The sequence below is a fragment of the Denticeps clupeoides genome, chromosome 4, assembly GCF_900700375.1.
Source record: "Denticeps clupeoides chromosome 4, fDenClu1.1, whole genome shotgun sequence".
Lineage (NCBI taxonomy): Eukaryota > Metazoa > Chordata > Actinopteri > Clupeiformes > Denticipitidae > Denticeps > Denticeps clupeoides.
This window is the reverse complement of record NC_041710.1, coordinates 16,981,718-17,002,452: the sequence shown is the minus strand read 5'-3', so window position 1 is coordinate 17,002,452 and position 20,735 is coordinate 16,981,718. Positions and strand designations below refer to the sequence as shown.

The 20,735-nt window shown below is 43.0% G+C and overlaps 1 protein-coding gene across 6 annotated transcripts in view; it reads right to left on the bottom strand.

Moving 5' to 3' along the window:
• Positions 1–2,712: 2,712 nt before the first annotated feature.
• Positions 2,713–20,735, bottom strand: part of clcn2a (chloride channel, voltage-sensitive 2a) — a 47,717-nt gene continuing 29,694 nt past the window's right edge. Inside the window, exons 2-26 of one of the 6 annotated variants that reach the window (XM_028977648.1) lie at positions 18,631–18,784; positions 14,631–14,762; positions 14,186–14,314; positions 12,866–12,999; positions 12,707–12,784; positions 11,886–11,909; positions 11,393–11,471; positions 11,025–11,150; positions 10,837–10,921; positions 10,226–10,327; positions 10,046–10,130; positions 9,112–9,267; positions 8,887–8,956; positions 8,062–8,085; positions 7,816–7,926; positions 7,098–7,308; positions 6,855–6,988; positions 6,350–6,528; positions 5,587–5,695; positions 5,154–5,200; positions 4,527–4,589; positions 3,799–3,837; positions 3,606–3,710; positions 3,386–3,472; positions 2,713–3,314 (exon numbers count right to left, since the gene is read on the bottom strand). In XM_028977648.1, coding sequence (XP_028833481.1) covers positions 2,847–3,314; positions 3,386–3,472; positions 3,606–3,710; positions 3,799–3,837; positions 4,527–4,589; positions 5,154–5,200; positions 5,587–5,695; positions 6,350–6,528; positions 6,855–6,988; positions 7,098–7,308; positions 7,816–7,926; positions 8,062–8,085; positions 8,887–8,956; positions 9,112–9,267; positions 10,046–10,130; positions 10,226–10,327; positions 10,837–10,921; positions 11,025–11,150; positions 11,393–11,471; positions 11,886–11,909; positions 12,707–12,784; positions 12,866–12,999; positions 14,186–14,314; positions 14,631–14,762; positions 18,631–18,784 — 2,931 coding nt within the window. In that variant the 3' untranslated portion in view covers positions 2,713–2,846. Of the gene's footprint in view, positions 3,315–3,385; positions 3,473–3,605; positions 3,711–3,798; positions 3,838–4,526; positions 4,590–5,153; positions 5,201–5,586; positions 5,696–6,349; positions 6,529–6,854; positions 6,989–7,097; positions 7,309–7,815; positions 7,927–8,061; positions 8,086–8,886; positions 8,957–9,111; positions 9,268–10,045; positions 10,131–10,225; positions 10,328–10,836; positions 10,922–11,024; positions 11,151–11,392; positions 11,472–11,885; positions 11,910–12,706; positions 12,785–12,865; positions 13,000–14,185; positions 14,315–14,630; positions 14,763–18,630; positions 18,785–20,735 lie in introns of those variants that run through there. The other 5 variants (XM_028977652.1, XM_028977649.1, XM_028977650.1 and 2 more) reach the window with 5 other exon arrangements.

Below are 20,735 nucleotides of genomic sequence, written 5' to 3'. Positions count from 1 at the left end.
GACGCCCTTATCCAGAGCGACTTACAATCAGTAGTTACAGGAACAGTCCCCCCCTGGAGCAACTTAGGGTTAAGTGTCTTGCTCAGGGACACAATGGTAGTAAGTGGGTCTTCTGGTTCATAGGCGAGTGTGTTAGCCACTAGGCTACTACCACCCTAATTTCATAACTCTTACTTTTATTCACTTATTATCTGCTCATCACTAATTGCATGGTCAGAACCTCTGGAGCAAAAAATAAATGATAAAAGTATAAATCATTTCTAGCACATCTGAAAAAATGTAATATTATTCAAGTATTTGTCATAATATTTTAATGCAAAAAAGTAAAATAATGTTTAGTTTTTAGTTTAATTTAATCCAGTTTATCTCATTATTACCTACGATCAATGAAAAAAGGATTCTGAATATCTGAAAAGTATCTTTATTTATCAGTCAGTATGTGGTTTGGGCTGAAAACTTGAATGTTTACCTTTTTGTATTAATAACCAAAACAAATTTATTTTTGATGCACTAGTGTTATAACTACTAAAAAAAAAAAAACATATTTGAATAAATATTAATGTAAGAAAATATTGGCTATTTGCAATTCTCATGGTTACTAAGTGCATCATAAAAAAAACCCCAAAATGTTTAAATTTAATATTTTACTGATGTACAAAACAAGTTCATAGTCTCTGAAAAATAATGGCAATAATTGATTTCATATGCATATTTTCCTATGTACAGCGATCATTCCATACACTTTTTTTTTTTTTTTTGTACAGGCAATGGGATTACAAAGGTCATTCAGGGCAATGTGTGCAGTCTTATTGCTTATCTCTAATGCATGTGCACGCTATACATTCTACAGTAAAGGTAACAATTTCTTTTTCTTTCAGGGCGAGCAATACATTCATAAATTAGACATTAATTATTGCATGTGTCTTAGCCATTAAAACAGAACTGAACAGGAAGCAAATGAGTCACAATGACAGAGGTTCATCAGATGCCGTGAAGGTCAGATCTGTGAACATCTGCGGCTGGCACATGCTCAGTAGCTGCACTAAGGCTAATGGAAACATATATAACACCCACTTGATGATTGGATACAGCCAAGAGGAAACCAAAATCTAAAGAGAAACTTACATTTATACCAATCTGCCGTAACATTAAGTCCACTGAGAGGTAAGGTGAATGACATTATCTTCACTGGTCATGGAATGAATATATAAGATGAGTTGACTGTCAGCTGATGTGATGGAAGCAGGAAAATGGACAAGAGTAAAGACCCGAGTGACTTTGTCAAGGACCAAATTGGGGTTCTAAACAACTGCAGAACATTTCAAAACCTCAGGTCTTGTGGGAACTTCCTGCTATACAGTGGTTACCAAAAAGTAACCAAGGAAGATTAATCAATGATGCATATTATTAATTTGAATGAGTTATTTTACTGGTTAGGGTGCACTTTAAATATCCTCTCAGTTTCAATCAAGACCTTGGTGAAATGACATTGGAACCCAACATTATAAATTTGAAGACTTGGCCTCCGAATTCCAAAGATTTCAGTCCAATAAATTATCTGTGAGATGTGTTGGAAATACAAAACAGGTCCATAGCAGCACCGTCATGCAATGTATAGGATAATGCGAATGTCCTGATTAACAGATACCACATTGTGTCTGCAGAGGTCTACTGAAGTTCATGCCTCAATGGCTCCAAGGGAATAGAAACAATATTAGCCAGGTGGTTTTAATGTTGTGGCAGGTTGGTGTATTCCTTCTCACCACATAGACACCATTTTCAACCAGTGAATTTTTTTTTTCTTGTTCTAAACCATCTTAAAAAACTACAATCTCTACTGTACAAAGTATCTACATTATAGCTAATGACATCACTGACCATTCCTAATAGGGGTCTAAAGATCGCCTTTGAAATGTTCATTGCTTATATATATGCAATTGTGTCAGTGTGTGTACCACAGGGGCCTGTTACTCGTCTCGCTCCGACTCCATCTGCAGATGTGTGACTCAGATGTTTAGAGAACTGGCACTTGCACGTTTAATAATCCCAGAGGGACGGGCTACTCACTGACACGTACTGCAGCAGCGCAGGCCCAGCACGCTGACAGTGTTTCCAGGGGTGGCTAGATCGCCTTGGGACATTTAACATAGGCAAACGCGCAACAACACCCATTGAACAAGCGAATCTCCAACGATCAACACCGGACAACATGGTTCTATTAAACAAAGTTCGGAGCGGTAATTACAAATGGAGTGCTAATTACAGTGTGCTTTAACACCTATGACTCAGTAACGGAGCGCTGCTTCGTCCACGCTGCTCTTCTTTCTTCTTCCTTTGCTTCGTCCCTCTTCTCCTTCTGTCTGCTAGCCCTCTTGCGTCATTCCATTTTTCTCTCCATCTCCTCTAGTCCCCCACTCTTGTTCTCCCTCCCTCTCCCTTTCAGTTTGGGTTATTAGGAGCTATTTTTAGAGAGAAATTGTAGTTTCGCTCTCAGAGACAATCTTATTTAGATTAAAAGTGTCAGCACCAGATGGGTGCGTGGGGAAGGTGCAGCTGAGACTCACACACGATCCCATGCTGACATGTACACTTACACACACTGTGAGACACGCTCACATTGTCTCACACACACGTTTCCATGCTGTCACTTAAATGTACACACACATTCTATTGAACTCCCAACCTTCAATTCCATGTACAAAGTTCAAGAAAAAAAAAAAAAAACAGGGTCTGAAGGGCCACACCCCTTTATAGACCCCCCTGGTAGTCAGACTGCTGCCTCAGGTGGTTGTGTGAGTGGATGGACAGAGAGAAAGAGAGAGAAGGGGAGAGGGGAGTAGTCATCCTCATTCTGCCACCTCCTGCTTGTCGGGTGGAGCTGCTTCACAAGAACTCTCTGGTGCCTCCTCGCAGTGGGCGGGGCTCTCCTCTTCTGACAACCCCGCAGTGCCCTCACCGAGGTGGGAGGGCTCACAGTCACCCTGCACCTCTGACTGGTGCTCTGTGTCTGATTGGCTGACTTCATGCAGCAGCTCTGATTCGGTGTCTGAGTGTGGGTGGCTGTTCTGATTGGTTGGCTCTGTTTGGTCCTTGATGAGCACTGGGCTGCCTTCAAGGGGCAGCTCTGACTGGGTTTTGTGGTTGGGCGGGTTAGGTTCCCTTGGCAACGACATGCTTCTGTGCCGATTCCACAGCTTGTGCAACTCGGTCACCTCCGAAACGCTGGTGCTGGTGCCACTGTCACGGAAACTGGCCAGCGGAGGGCGCACTTTCACACCTGTTACAGTCACAGACCCCTCTATGGCCTTCCGAAGCTGACACAGGGGACACACATCAGTGGAGTAGCTCACACTAGTCTGAAACATCCTTACAATACCACACTCACCTCCTTCAAAGACACCACACCAACCAGCCGACCTGTGCTAGTGACGTACGTGTGGTCTAGCCCCAGCAGTGAAAAGATTGTGTGGGTCTATGACAAAATTACAGCGAATTACAGCGAGAATATATACATCGCTATGATATATACATCACTGTAGAAGTACCGGGAACACACTGGTGATGTGTTATTAAATTAGTAATACATAGTGACGTATTAGACAGACCTTGTGCAAGGACGTGCGCTCCACCAGCTGGAAAGGGGCAGGGTCTATCTTGCAGTTGTTGAAATTGACCGGCTCATCAAGCTGATGCTCCTCCCACTCAGCAATCTGCAGAGTTACGATTCATTTAAGTTCATCACTCACCGCTCACAAGGATAAAGTGGGCATGAAATGGGGTGCTGGGGTGTAGACACACCTCGACTGTAGTCATGTCATCCTCTACATCTGGGTTTTCCTGAAACAGAGAGAAGTATTGCTTGATTCCCACAACATCCCACAAGTCTCTACATCCCACAATACAAACATGAAACATTACTTCAATGTATATAGCAGGCAGGGAAAGCACAGGAAAATGAGGATAAAATGATATAATGAATGAGAGAAGGCATGTGTGTCTACATTGTAAAAATGTAGATTTTTACAATATAAATACAGGCACAACAATTAAAAAATATTGTAACCACTATATCGCAGCACTCAAACTGCAATATAAGGCAAAACAAACAGAAGTGATTATGGATTATGCTGACATAAAACAGCAGTTAAACATATTAATCATTTTATATTCTTCATTTATTATTTATGGCATATGTTACTGCAATATAAAGACTCATGCTCTATGCATGATCTATGCAGATTGTCAAGACTGCCAAATGTCAGCTTTTCTTCAGGAACATAAAGTTTCACAAAACGTTTTTCCATTCTTCTTTAAAAAGATAATGCATATTACCCCTACTGACCTATACATTCACCATTCACTAGTGCTATCATGAATCTAATGTCAAATGACCTCCTTGACCAATCAGAAAAGCACTCAGAAGCTCTTTTTTTCAGGGTAGTTCTCTGGTGTGAGTCTCTCCTGGTGTATCGTGCACTGAGCATTTTGCAATAAGACAAAAGGTGGGCTCAAAGCGGTGGTCTTACCGCCATGGTTATCCGCACACGCTTGGGCCTCCTCCGCTTAGGAGTCATGGACCCAGCGTTGCTCTTCCAGAAAAAAAACAGACAACAGAGACAGAAGGTCGCTGTAATTCTAGGGTTGAGGTTTTATGGTAACGATTGTCTGCTGGATCACTGTCTCATCTGGTCTTGCCCCCCGTGGAGCAGATTTTCAGTTACAGGGGAGGTGGATTATAGAGGTAAAGACATATGTTTTTGTGTGGAGACCTGCATTCATGGGCAAAAATGGTGGATCCTCTGTGGGCTTGTTGCCTGTAATGTTGACACCGATAACACTTTGGCATAGTGAAAAATAAGATTTATTAGAGAGCCACTCACTGTCACTCATTAATTCATTCATTCAAACACCCATTTAAACGTTATTCAAAAACATTGAATGAACCACAATTCCAATCGGGCCTTAGTGCTGCAGTGCTGGACATAATAATCAATAAAAATCTGCCTATGTTATTAAGGTTTAATTGCATTAAATTGCACGCCTTAGGAATTTGGACACAAATGAAACTGAAGTAAATTAAATTAATGAGGTTCTGTCTTATTTCTCTGTGTATAACAATGTGTGTGCGTGCATATGTGAGTTTTGGGTCCCACCTCCACCAGCTCTTTCTCTGGGTCACAGCAGGACAGGGTCTGAGAACCTGCAGAACAGGAGATTTCAGATAAGAGTCACATTCTGAGCTGACTTCAGTCAAAAATGGCAAATTTGGGTCTCATAACGATTATGAAAGCATCGGTCAGTAATATATGCGGGTCATACAATCTGTGCAATGACCGTGCCAGTTCTCATTTACACCAGGGAAACCCTGGATTTGATCAGAGCAGGAAATAGAGCACAACATGAATTAAATAGTAGCTCATAGTATCAGGGCAGAATTCTTTAAAACAACATTAGCGTCACATTCTTTAGAAGATTTAAAGAGGCAGTTACACAGTCTTGACTACATATGGCTTTATTAATTGGCTACCTATCTTTAAAGGTGAATGTAGCTTGTGTATACAGTGCACAGTATGTATGAGCACATACTGTTCGGGGTGTCTGTGTTGCTGATGGCAGACACCGTTTTCAGCGCAGACTTCAGTGGGATCTGAGAGTTGGAGACAGATGGGCTGTAGGATGACTCCTCTGTGGAGATCTACAGAGATCAGTTGGTTAGACAGCCTGTACTGCGTCTGTTTAACTCACACCTACATCCCGACAGCCTGTCCTGCAGGTGCCCAAACACAAGCCAATTAGCCAGAGCATTTACTGATTAATGATTTATTTCATTTTTATTAAACCTGCGTGAGAACTAAAGCTGGAAGCACAAATCAAATCTGACATCAATGCATTGTTTGAACCAGAACACTCCTGACAACACGCTCAAAATTTCTTATTTAAATGCCACCACAGGTTTAATTAGGTATTCCGGGCCATATTCTTGCACTTGCTGGAAGTGCTACGCACTCAAGCAAGCTAGATGCAGCATAGGGATGACGAAATAGGTCCAGTTTAAATAAATGTCAACAACACGGCAAAACACAGCACTCTCCACTTTAAAGACGCACACTTACGAAATGTAAAGCGACATGATGCTTCTGCTGCTAGATAATTCATTCATCAAATACCAGGCATAGGCGCTGACATTATATGAAGTGAATTCATATTTTAATACATGGAGTATGTCACAAAACTGAAAAAAATGTGTGAATTGGATATAATGGGACACATATGGTGGGGCACAGCACAGACACTGAAAATCCACTCTCAAGCTGAACTCTGAACCCCTCTCCAATGCCATGGTGCTCACCAGGAAACGGACCCCGCGGCCAGATTTAGGAGGCGTGTCCTGGCTGAGGGTGGGCAGGTGGGTTCCGTTGTCCTGGGCTCGTTCCCGCAGGTACTCCAGCCTCCGACTGCGACCCAGCTGCTGGGCGATGAGACACTGCAGCTGAGAACGTTCAATGGAGCCCAGCAGGATCATGGAGTCTGAAGCCAGAGGGAGAGAAAGAGAACGTAGGAGGGAGAGAGACTAAAAAAAACACTGAAAGGAAAGGTGTTCCACAACAAAACAGAGGACAGGAGATATAAAAGGGCATGGTGAAGTGATGTAACACATGAGTGGAGGTGTGTGAGTGTGAGTATAAAAGTGTCTCTGTGTTATAAAAGGTTTTTGTTTATAAATTTCTAGTCTGTCTATTTGTGCATGTACAAGTCACACACAAGCATGCATGTTCTGAGCGCAGGTGTGAGTGTGTGTGTGTGTGTAATGTGTGAATTTGCTGACAGGCAGCGGTGGCAGCTGTGGTTCCCACCTGAGGACTCCACCAGGGCCAGAGTCTTCAGCTGCCCGGACATTAGAGCCTCCTGCAGCTCCCTGTAGGACGAGGTCAGCGTGATGTGGCTAACATCTCGCACCATAATGTCTTCCACACGGATGTTATACTTCCTAGGGTCCAGACAAGCACAAATAAACGAGAAGAAATCAGAATACTAATACAGTGACGCAAGAGCCAGTCTAAAAAGACAAAAGAAGAGTGGATAAGCCAGATACTCACTCCTGTCCCCAGCCCAGCTCAGGGAGGTATGGAAGTTTCTGGATCCTGATGATGGAATCATAGAGGGACGGCTGGAGACTCTGGGCCACAGCATTGGCCAGGATGACAGCGATCATCACTGGCAGAATGTGGGAGATCTGCCCTGTCAGCTCAAAAACAATGACTGCAGTCGACACGGTATGGGTGACCGCACCAGAGAGAGCTGCAGCACCTGAGGAGAACAACACATGCAACATGGACACATGAACTCCCCACAAACACATCATTCGTACAAACACACTCATAGGAACTGAAGTGAAGGGCATTAATGGACAACACTGATATTGTACTACACAGAAGTAGTTCTTATATTGTTGGATCTAGGTGCTGCTTTCGACAAAGTTGCCTAAAAAGCATACCACAGCCCCACGCTCACATACACACACGTATCACATTGCTGCGCCCTGCGCTAGTGTCAGGATGACATCTGATTCTTCATTGTGCCTCTGAAACCAATGCACAGCACACAATAAGTGTGGTGTCCCTCTCCCTCAGATTTCTTTTGCCAACCAGTCAGCTGATAAAAAATGTAAGAGTCTCGGACACGCATGCGTGCACGAACGCACACACACACACGCACACACACACACACACGTTACAGGAGTTAATCAAATGGCCGTACAATAACAATCATGGTACTGATACAAAATAACCAGGGACAATGAGCAGGTGCACTGACCAACAACCGCGTAGCCCCCAGGAACTATGGGATAAACAGTTCCATCTGCATGTATGCCATCAGGGAACACTGCAGCCATGCTCTCACCCACGAGACGTCCAAACGCAGCACCTGAACACACACATCCACAAAATATGTTGTTGCAAAAAACAAAGAATTAATGCATTAAGAAACTGTCCGCTACAGACTGGATCCAGTCACTCCACACAAGCACAAACATCAGAGAGCCTGCATAGAGATACTCACTTCCTCTGTAATCGGATTGGCAGACTTTCCCATGAGCAACAAGTCATACAGCACGGGATGCAGTTTGCCAGTCACACACGGATGAATATGAGATATGGAGAAAAGAATGGCACAGATTAAACAAAACTATCAGTAACACATTAAACATGATGACACAGACAGAAACTGAAATAAAGAGGAGATGTTGAGCTTCTGGACACCTGTTCCAACTGCATGAAGATGCTGCCAGATTGCAGATTCTGAGTTCTCAAATCATAAAATGACCATAGTCTGTGATGTCATGAGACATGTTCATGAATATTATGCTGATTACACACACACACACACACACACACACACACACACACACACACATACAAAAAATGGTAGAAACTGCTCTGATAGCTTTATATTATAAACTGGATCTATCTGTATCTCTCTCTCACTCACTCACTACTCAGTGTCATGACAACCAGAGCCCAGACTTACCCAGTGTGAGGTGCCAGCCCATTGCAAGGCACACACACTCACCATTAACTCACTCACTCACTCAGACTTGCAATCAATTCACCAATCCACCCACTGTGCATGACTTTGGAGGGCTAAAGGAAACTGGAGAACCTGGAGGAAACCTGTGACAACATGGCAAAAGCATGCAAACTCCACACACACAAGGTCTGAGACAGGATTCACACTCCAGCATTGGTGGCACTTCACTAATTGCCATGCTACTGTGTGGTCCTATATACTGTATCTCTGTATGTCTTTCATTATTATTTAATTGTTGTGCCACAGACACACACCAACACACAACAGTATACTCATAAATACAAAATGAACTCTCACCAATAAGGAAGACTGGCATGAATGCCCCACAAGGAACAGGCATCGTCGTGGCTACAGCAGACATCCAAAACTGTGGCAAGAGAATGGTTTGAGTGCAGCAACTAATACTGCAGATGAACACAATACTACCTGACTCAGTGTTACACTGATATGAATAGTCTTTAAGTGTAACTATTAAACAATTTACTAAGTACTAAGACTTGCAGCCTATAAGAAGTTGCATACTTTCATGACAATGAAGAGGAGGAGAGTGATGAAGACGCTGACGTGTGGATGGTTCCAGGCTTGTGGTTGGCTCAAGTAATCAAAATCTTCAGATACCCCCTGTTTATACCATGTCCGGTTATCAAATAACGCCACCAGAGACTCATGCTGGGTTAGCTTAAGAGAACACAGAAAAACATGTATTCAGAGTTGCACTGGTGTGCTCATGTATTTCTTAACTCTCATACATACAAATTAAATACTCTGTGCAGTATTTGAAGGAAAAGGCTTAAATTAAGGGAAAAATGTACTGGTTCTTTAAAAAGAATCAAGAGATTTCAACCAGGGATGTACAGGGTGGTAGTAGCCTAGTGGTTAACACACACTCGCCTATGAACCAGAAGACCCAGGTTCAAATCCCACGTACTACCATTGTGTCCCTGAGCAAGACACTTAACCCTAAGTTGCTCCATGGGGGGACTGTCCCTGTAACTACTGATTGTTAGTCGCTCTGGATAAGGGTGTCTGATAAGTGCTGTAAATGTAAATAAAATATTCATATATTGGTTACTGATTATCATGTTATTTGTCAAGTATTTGTTAATTTATTTTGACATTCAATGAAGACAATAATTGTGGATTTTCACTTATCAGGCTTTTTGTGTAATGTAGTCTGGAACAATTACTTTTGGAGACCACAAAGTGTCTATATTCTATATGCTACATTGATCACCCCACAACCTATTTACATAATAATAAGCTGAATTTAGATATTCTATTTAAATGTTCTGATTATGCATGTATAAAAACCATTGATGTGAACTGTTTGAGTGTTCGTTTAAGAATCCATCACCCTTTCAGGGCTTCAGCAAAATTATCAAATGCAATAGTGGCACACAACCCAGTGACCGACAACATACAGTATGACTGAAACACTGAAACTGAGCAGAGAAACCTGGCCAGCCATGAACTGCCCAAAGCCTGGAGGAAAGGTCAGTGTAGAAACCAGCAGAGTGACCAGCGCAGGGTATACCAGCCTCCTGTGGGGAGACAGGGTCATCAGGAGAGCAACAATACAGAATGCATTTTGGCATCCCGGTTGGGATCTTTTAACCCCTTCATGTCTAACACTTACTTTTTCAGTAAAAACTTATTGATGGTCTTTTGTTTCCTCATGGATTCAACGATAAGTCGATTCAGATATACAAACAGAGCCCCGGCAAAGCCACTGGCGATTCTACAGAAGGGGAAATAAAGTTGTGTAATTTAATATTTACATATTCCATTAGAGATCTCTTTACAAATCAAATGCTCCTTTCATGTAAAACAGCTTCTGTTGGACTCACTTAACTCCCAAGACTGAGAATTCAGACAGGAGGCAGAACAGAGGCTATTAAACAGAATTTAAAAGCCATCAGATTTTAAGATGTTTTTACACTGCAAGGGTACACAAATCCACTGGCTCAGTTCATACACAAGCCCATAATAAATTCATATCATCACATTCAATTCAAAATCCACGCAGAGCCCAGACCAGAATCACATGCAGACAGAACAGGAGCACATAACTTGTCATTTCATAACTCTGAAGTGTCATCAGAAAATGCAAAAGGTGCAAAAAATGTTGGTTTTTATTTGTGAACACATGGGTGAAATGTCCCCATTCAGTCAAAAGCACTTTGTGTTCATATAAAAAGCACCGGGTAAGAGCAACACAACTGTTATCAGGTGTGGTGCAGGACGTACCCAAGAACAGCAAAGGCTGGGAGCTCCTGCAGGTCAAAGGGGAAGTCGAGGCGGAAGCGAGTTTTAAAAAGGGCAGTGATCGTTTCTGTGAACATGATGGAAGGCGTGAGAGAAATGCAGCTAATTCAAAAAATATATGACCTGGTTTCTATACAGTCCCAAACACAGCAGCGGGTTTCCCCCCTCACCCTCATCCTGGTTCCACACAGCCAGCACTCTGAAGATGAAGGCACTGAAAGTAGCAGCAAAGAATCCCCGCCAGTAGTTCCTCACAGCAAAAAACGTTGATGTTACCTCAATGCTGAAGAGGACGCCTGTAATAAAAGAAGAAAAAAAGAAGTATACGTCTTTTGAAACTTAATTCTGGAAAAAATTCTAACATTATGATGTTAAATTCTTGGAATAAATCCAATAAAGCCTCTCAGCCACCCACAATGTGAGGTGAGAACTTTACCTGCGGTAAAATGTCATTAGATTAAACAGAGTGTATTGTACCTACTGAAGGTGAAGCCTGGTAACTGCAGTGCAGGTTAATTCAACAGTGCTGCAGTCTCACCTCCGATAGGAGCAGCAAAGCAGCAGCCCACCCCGACCGCACAGGCCGCAGACAGCATCTCAGTGTTGCGCAGCTCGTTCTGTAAAACAACGCATCACGTAACGCACAGAGACGCACAAACATGGACAGCTAACACTGTGAGACCAAGCCGAAACAAGCTCACACACTCGGAAATAAGGAAACACACAAAAAGGTGAAGTAACAGGATAGAGCAAATACTGGGCAATGGGTGAGAATTAAATGACAAGAGCCGATAGAAATATGGGATGGGATGATGAAATGGACTACGGTGAAGTGACTCGTCTAATGCTGTGGATAGCAACCATTTCATACACCACTATTTCGACAGAGAGAGAGAGAGAGAGAGAAAGAGTCAAAATGAAATAAAATGGCAGGGGGTTCCATATTCATTGAGAAATGAATACACAGACTTTTTAAGAACATGTTTAACTTATCCCATGAACTCAGTCACTCTGTGCACACACACTCTTACCTTGTTGGCCTCAAAGGGTTCTTCCTTCAGCAGTAAGTGAAAACAGACAGGGATAGGAGTGAACACCTTCATGTGGTGACCTGTCCGTCACACTGCCCTGCCTGCCTTCAAAGGCTACGCCTTTCAGCTCTCTTGACAGCTTTTTCCATTCCCATCCCGCTGCTGGCTACTCACTAACAGTCAATCGGACATCAGCTGTCAGAAATACCCGCAGGCCGTGCAGCCGTTACAACATTTTTGAGGCAATGGACTCGACTTACGCTACACACTTCTACACGTCTGGCACGGATATGAAACAACACAGGATCAGAATTGAAACTCCAAACAGTGTGATGTCTCGTATTGTTATACACGACGTACAGTGTAACAATGACCAAGCAACTGAAATACCTGCAGCATTGTTATAGAAACAATCTGCTTGGGGCAGAGCTCCCTGTAATGCAGAGCACAACATGATAGGAGTCCTTGTCTCCTACTCTTTACTATCTAGGGAGAATGACAGGGCAGAATGAGAGAGGAAGTGGGCCAGGGTCCCACGTGTGGCAGACAGAAAGAGGAAAAATTCATAGCCCCCCCCCCCCAAAAAAAATGCCTGGCTCCATAAGCTGCATGGGGTTACCAGTCCTCTGTTAGATGCCGAACCTGGTGTGGTGGAGGGAGTGGTGACACTGAAATGGCTAAGGTGTGACACACGTGTGATTTGAGTAGCAAGGAGATGAGGTCATCATGAGGAAGGTCACTGGTTAGATCATAATTAAAGGGTGGGGAAGGGAAGGGGCAATGGCAGACTGCTCTCAGCCAGGCGTCCTAATGGAGCTTACCATATAAATGCCTCCAAACAGCGCCATGAACTTGCTCAACAGGGCCGCACACAGGCTGGCGACATGAACAAATGGACCCTATGGAGAGAGGGAGAGGGGTGGCGTGTAAGTGCAGAGGAGCTTTAAACACACAGAGGTACAGCGATGAACGTATCTGACCTCCTTGCCAAGAGGCATGCCACTGCCGAGGGCACAGGTCAACCCGATGACCTTGGCCACGAATGTTTTGAAGGTGAGGTATTCCTTCAGCACCACGCCCCGCAGGATGGTCTTCATCTCTGGGATCCCGGAGCCTACCACAGAACAACAGACTGAAGGCATCTTTTTAAGCTGCCGTGCTATTTTTTTTTGGTAGAGTTGGGTATTATGCTCGGTAAACAGTATAACAAATGATTTGATTCGTTTAATTAAATAAAATAGCAGTATTCTGATCATTTGACCAGCACAGTGATAAATCACACATTGCACTTGTACAGTGGAGGAAGTTGTGTAAAAAGTGCATAATAATGCACAGTTGGGATGCTAAATAAAACCGAAAGCTGTAATCTCATATTTCATTCACAATAGAACACAATGATGATGGCAGTAACAAGTCTCAATGGGGGAGAATAGGCTGCAAAAATAGGTGTACTGAAAAGAAACAACCACAGGAATTAAGTGAGCTAAATGACAACAAGAAAATAACATCTTGCAGAAGCAAGAGTCTCTCAGGAGTAAAGATGAGCACTAATCTGCAAATGCAAGTAATAGTTTTAGATTTCGGCATCTATTAGTGAAGCATGTGGTAGAAACTGGCCAGTCGACAGTTCTTTTGCCAACTGAAATAATGAAGATATAAGATAAGAAGACAGAGAGAAGACACAGGACTTTTGCACATCGAGAAAGGAATGGTGGGGCAACATTCATCTCCCCAAAACTCCAGCAACTGATCCCAGACATTTAGGATGAACATGTTCTTCCAGATATGATGCGTTCTTACAATGCTACGTTTCAACATTTGTTATATTTTCTAATAATATAAGCTTTTATCAAATTTCTAGGAATTGCACAGTGAATTCCAAGTTTTAAGGAATCAGCCCACTGGCTGCAGAGCCAGTATCTGGGTGAACCCAGCAGCAAATGTGGAAAAACCCCGGGACAGGCATGCTGCTGTTTAGGAATTGGGGTTGCATCTATGCAATAACACCATACTTGTAATATATATTAAATTATGATCAGTATATAACACAAGCCTATTTATAGTGGTATGAAAACAACTCTTGTAGTCTGCAGTGTTTGTTAAACCCAATTATACCATAGTTAGACAACAATACTCTGACAAGACAACAATACAATTCGGACACATCTGACACATCTGAACAGTTGGATCAGAAATTTCCTTGGTGAGGTAACCTAAAAAAATGACATGAATCATGGCACCACTGCTTGTAATGCTGTTATGAAATCAAGGCTCTTGAGTCTCGAAATGTCTCGTCTCACCCACTGCCTGCGGTGCCAGTATCTGGGTGAACCCAGCGGAGAACGTGATGAGTACCACTGGGTAGGTGACCCAGGCCAGGTACTGCAGCAGCATGTTGCTGTCCAGCCCCCCATACATCCACTTCTGTGCTGCAGACACAAAGCAGGTTCACAGCTCTTTAATGATGGAACAGGCTCTTCCATTTTCTTCACCCAGTTAAAAATCTTCTATTTCCTTTTTCCAAACCTACATCGATAATCAATTTCTCTGAACAAATATTAGGTGGGGCTACTAAAACAAAGTAAAGCAAGAACTCAGATAAAGATGTTCAGCAAGTAAGCACAATACTGTGTGTAAAAAAAAAAAAAATATATATATATATATATGGAAAGCATCTGTCAGCATGTTTGAACGAGCACTGCCCCATCCATGTGAGGCAAACAAAATTAATCCTCCTGCACCCACCTTGCTGACAAAAGGCGATGGTGTAGTCCATGACCCAGCTAACGAGGGCCATGAGGAGGCCAAGGAGGATGAGGAAGATCCAGTCCTCTCCGACGCGTGAGATCAGGAACTTCTGACAGCGCGAGGTGCACACTGCAGGAGACAGGATGTTAGAGCACCACCTTAAACACCATCTACACTCCCGCTGAGGACATCTGATTCAAGCTTTCTTCCTATTTTTTTGCAGGGAGCTGTTCCTGGGGCCTGTTGTCTTTGGCTTGTTTACTAGCGGCCTTGAGCACTTTTTTAAAGGCCCCATTTCACTCTGTGAGATTAATTAATACGAGGTCCCCTAGCCTGACTATACTCCTGCAGTGGCTAGAAATGGTGAAAGTTCTGCTCCACCATTCAGAGAGTGGCAGCCCGGATGTGGAATTTGGCCCCTTATGATGGAAAGGGGAAAGGTTACCTCCCCTTAGTCTTGCTTTGCCCACCCAGAAAAATGTTCGAATCCTAACATACCGGGCCAGGTTAATAAACAACAGATTAATAAACATGACGATGTAATTTATCCAACGCTAATGATCTAGCTGGGAGCCACATTGAGCGGAATGGCAAGTGTTGGGGTTGAACATGTTGGGTCCCATGAGGCAAATCTTAACTTCAGGAATCAATTGCAGGGGAATATAGGATATAACTGTGTGTGTGATGTTTTGATTTTTAACCTTTATCAGTGACAATACGTTGATGGGCTGCATGTCTATTATGGAATTCCTTAGTCTATGAGCCATTGGTATACAGTGCAAACAAAGCGCATAGTACCGTGGCTGCAAGCTGGTCCCACCCCACCCCTCACCCCTCATTGTCATTTACAGGTACAGACACAGAAATGGCGCATCCTGGAGAAATCTCATTATGTGACTGGCTCAGAGTGACTGTGATTCTGCACTTTGACTGAATTTTGGAAAGAGGCTTCAGATACAGTATCAGGAGATCACTAAGACCGATATAAAAGCACTGTCACAGGACCTTTAATGTGAGGCACTTTGTGTCAATGTACATTGTAAAAAACTATTGATTAATTAATCAATATAAAAAGCTGTATTCTAACAGCAGCAATCAAGACAGCAGGATGCACAATGTAGCATGTGGTATCTGTTCACTAATGTCACATACACTAGTTCACGATTCAGGATACTTGCCACGGGCTACATCCTGTAATATCCGTTAGTGACCAAGCACTTCTGCGTTTATAGGAATTAATACAAGTTTTTACCTCTGCAACTAACAACCCTGCACAAATGTGTTGTATTTGTGTTGCACTTTTAACACACATTTTGTCCTCTACATTTGTCATCCACAAAAATAACAGTGGCCTAACCATGAAATGGTGATGAGTGGCAGTAGCAACAGGTCCAGAACAATGCGGCATGCAAATATAGAGTGGACACTTATTTTAAGACGAAGAGCTAATGAAGAGCAGACAAGGGACACAGTGGGTACAGGGACAGTGCACTTCCGTGACAGAGCCAGCTGATGGCCAGCCCTGGCACCTGCTGAGTGGCCCTCAGCCCAGAACATCCGCAGTCGGCCAAATGCAGCATGGCAACAGATATCTGCGAAGCTAAAAATATAATCAACCTAAAATAGCCTGCTCCTTTTAGAACCAAAAGACTCTCTATTAGCGTTTTACATTCTCATTTATTTCTTTAAAACGCCTGCCACTTGACGACGTCTGGGACGGGGTTTTGAGGCTCCTGGGCTTATCTCCGAGAGCCGGGCTGGGGAGTGCTGAGAGGCGTGTTTCTTTTTGACACATGAAAATGCAGCAGTGAGAAGCTCTGGCACCCGTTTCAGCCCAAACGCGGGGATTTCAGCGACGCTGATGAACTAGTCATGCCAAGTTAACTGCTAGCCCCCTCAATCAGAGGTGGAGAATGCTGGGGAATTGTGAGGGGAGGAGGGGGAGCTGGTGTGCTTCGCGTCAACACCGACACCTCGCGTGTGGAGCTGCTTGCATAATCTAGCAACCTGCAGCATGCATGCGAAGGAGCAGCACTCTATTTTTAACTAGCCCTTCTGCTGGAGGTCGGGGTTTTTTTCCCTTCGGGGAGGTGCGAAGATCACTTTTTTTATTTTTTATTTTTTTCTTCTGTATGACAAGCTAATGTCAAGCCCCTGTCACCAGTCCTCCCCGGAGACAGACAGAGCTCTCCTTCAAGAGCAAAGCAATGGTCTCCTGCCAAAGGCCAGGTCTTTCCACATCATGGTGTAGAATCATTATTAATTTGTGCAGGCTGCAGCAGGCGCAGTGCTTTATTAAATTAACCCAGAGGCCGATGGCACTTTGTTGATCTAACCTGTCACCGGCCCCCCAAGAGACCCCTGAGTCTCAGAGGATTAATAGATTATTAATCATTAGAGAAGGATGTGTGAGGGGAAGGAAGGATATAAACAAGGACAGAGGAGGGAGAGTGAGGGAATGGAGGGAATTTCGCATTTGTGGAGCAGATCTTGGGCCCGTGGCGTAGGCGGGAGCTCGCTGCGCTGACAAGCTTCCAGACCCCATCAGTGGAGGTTCAGAGGACATCTGGCACAGAAGAAGCCGCCAGGGAGAGCATGACGCCATTCGCAAGGTGCAGACAACTCAACAGGAAAGCACCGAAGCATGTGCGTTTTTTTATTTGTAGTCTGCGGTGTCCAAAGGGAAAAGAATCTTCTAGAAATCAGGCCAGAGGCTGGAGGTCAGGAAGAACGTGAGCCTCTTTGCAGGAGTTTTAAGCGATTGTTCAGAGATTGGATGATGATTAATTAAAAAATACCAAGAGGCACTGCAAAGTCCTGTCTGTTTGCTGGTGCCCACATGCGCGCGTGCACACACACACACAAACTTATTATCAAGGAGCATCTTCTATATTGCTCTCTTCAATCACAAGGCTGATTATGCACCCTGCTGGCATAATAAAAGTATTACAGACACACACACACACACACACACACACTGCAGCTCCTTAATAAACCTGCAACAAGGCATTTAATCATCAAGATTATAGACACAACATAATCAGATGCAGTTTCCTTTCCAATAACCTAAGTGTTAATTACTGCCAGTAAAAGTTTTTTTATATTATAATACATTTTTTTTAAAGAAATCTCTCTTATTGGTCATAATGTATGCAGTTACATGCAAACATCTGGTTACATACACATTTCTACCAACACCAAACATGAAACTGAATCGATCTGTGGTGGCTGTGGATTCATTTGAAAGCCAACAGCCATTTAAGACCAGACCACAGCACCTCCATAAACACCAGCAGGTAGGGTGACCAGGTGACCTAATACAGTCTCTCCAATACAGTCTTGCTTACATCTAGTAGCTGAGAAGAGAGCAAGGACACTGTGATGGCTGCGGGCCCAGAGAAATCCTTGACCGGTGAACATAAGTACAGTACATAAATAACACCCATCTGCATATGTGTAAGATGGGTAAAAAGGTTCTTTTAGTACAGTCTGATTGATGAAGAGCTAATGATGGGGAGGGGTATTGAATATATTTACATTTTCATGTATAACATTTATCAGATGCCCTGTTTACATGCAGGATAGCCAGATTTCATCTAACGACAGACCTGGCAACCCAAGTCCCAGTGTCTTTGGACTAGGCCTGAACTGAATCAGAGGGTGATGCTTAGAACTCATTATTGTTAAATGCAATATTAACCTCCTACAATCCCCAACCTCATTCAAAGTCAGGAGCTGTGTCTTCCTCTCGACTTTTTGTTATGCATTACATAATAATTCAAATCAGTGTCATTTGTCAATATGATCTGACATCTCGCTTCTATAAATCACTTGTGCATTGTGCCATGTGTTCTTACAATGTTCTTACTCTAGTAAGCCACAGATGGCTAATTGTCTTGAAAGGTGTCACTTCTACAGCCAATTAAATGCTGGTGGGAAATTGGGACATTCACATTTTCGGCCATTACTGGGCCATAAAACTGAACTAGTTACTCACTCTGGCATTTGGCACATGGGTCCTTCTCATCCTCCAGCAAGTCTGCAGTCTGGCTTCGCACGCTGGTTGACCTCCGAAGACCCCCCTCCTCTCGCAGTCGCGCTGCTTCCTCCTTAGCATACGTCCCCAACTCTTGAGTGTATCGGCCATACATCTATGACATAAAAAGATAATAAAAAATCTCACTTATATTGAGTTTATTTAACCTTATTAACATCATGTCTGGTATCTGCGTCAGCACTGTGGCATGCCACCCAGTTCATACTTTTAAGCCATCTCCAATACAACCTATCACTATATACAGTACAGTCCAGGTCCTGAAGCAGCAAAGCAGCCCTAGACCATCACACTACCACTACCATGTTTGACTGTTGGTATGATGTTCTTTTTCAAAAATGCTTTAACTATATATAACGGGACACACACCTTCCAAAATGTGCAACTTTTGTTTTAACAGTCCACAGAATCATCTTTCCAGTGTAGTCATGGAGGTCATCAATATGTTTTTTGACAAATTTAGAATGCGACTTTGTGTTCTCTTTGGTCATCAGTGGTCTCCTTTTTTTTTGCGCAGTCTCTTTCTTGTGGTTGAGCCATTGAGCACTGAGCTTAACTGAAGCAAGTTCTGCAGTTCTTGTTCTGGCTTGTTACTGTTCTCTCAAGGTAATTTTGTGGGTAATTTTTTTGTAAGCCAAACAATCCTGGTAAGGTTCACCAGTTTTCCTTGGTATCTCCATTTGTGGATGTTGGCTCTCATCCTTGAGCTCAACAGAGTCTCGAAGCTATAGAAATAGCTTATTAAGCATACTAATTCTGCTTTTATTCTCATCTATTTCTGAATTTCTTTCAATCACTTGTCTAACTTTTTGTCAGGCTATTTGACAGACAGGTTCTATTTAAATGATCTCTTGATTCAACAGGTCTAGCAGTAGTAATCAGACATGTGTGTGGCTGGTGAAACTGAACCTAGCCTTTCCAAATATTTTACTTAATTAACATTTAATCACTCTCTCATGGGATGGGTTAAATGCAATGACCACATTTCACTGTATGCATTAGGTGCTACGGTGTCACATGACAACTTTTCACTTTCACTTTCCAATATGTTATCACTGGCAGCATTGTCAGAGTACCTGGGGTCTCCATTTTAGTCCAGAATAGTGAGGCCTGACACATGCTTGACTTACCAGTGTTATTGACTTCTTTTGCTTCTGTTTCTCTGACTCCTCTTTGATTGCAGATGGTGCGCAACATGACAGATACAGTCCAAACTTAATTAAAGACTAATCACACTTCTTCAGTGCACTGAATGTACAAAATTGCAGCCAACTGTCTTTGCCATAAAATACCACGTGCCTAAGACTGTGTAGGTCCCACTTGTGTCAGTGAAACAGCTCTGAAGTCCACATTTGGCAGCTGCCAATTGAGCAAGCTGTCCCACTTAAAAAGATGAGAGAGGTCTGTAATTTTCATCAATGGTACATTTCAACTATGAGAGACAAATGTACAAAATCCAGGAAATCACATTGTATCTAACTTATTTGAATATGGTGCATTATTTAGCACCGACAAGCAAGCAGGAATTCTGGCCCTCACAGATCTGTTACTTCTTTAAGAAGCTCTTCTATCCTTCACTTGTTACCTGTATTTCTGGCCCGTTTGAACTTGTTTTCTGTATAAAAAACACTGACAATCACTGACAATCTCCCTCGACCTGGGGCTCCACGCAGGACTTCATCTCATGGAGTTCAAATGTTCTTGAGAATGAGAAAACAGCCCAGAACTCTCTCACCTTTTTACTGGGACAACTTGCATAATCGGTGGCTGCCAAATACTTTTTTGCCCCAATCTATCCTAAAATCCCCTGGGCGACTTCATAATGTGTTATGAATCTGTGCAGCTCCGTCCCAAATCAGTCTCTCGCTTTTTTGTTTGCTGAATGTTGATGGGATCGCGCAACTTATTAAATTAAACTGGGATTTATTTTACAAAAAAGAGCAAACTTGAACAACCATTAAGGTGTTTTTGTAGTATAGGCACATTGATATGTCATTATTGTGGCTGTCTTTAATGTGTATATTAACTAGGAGCTTCCCAGATGTCCG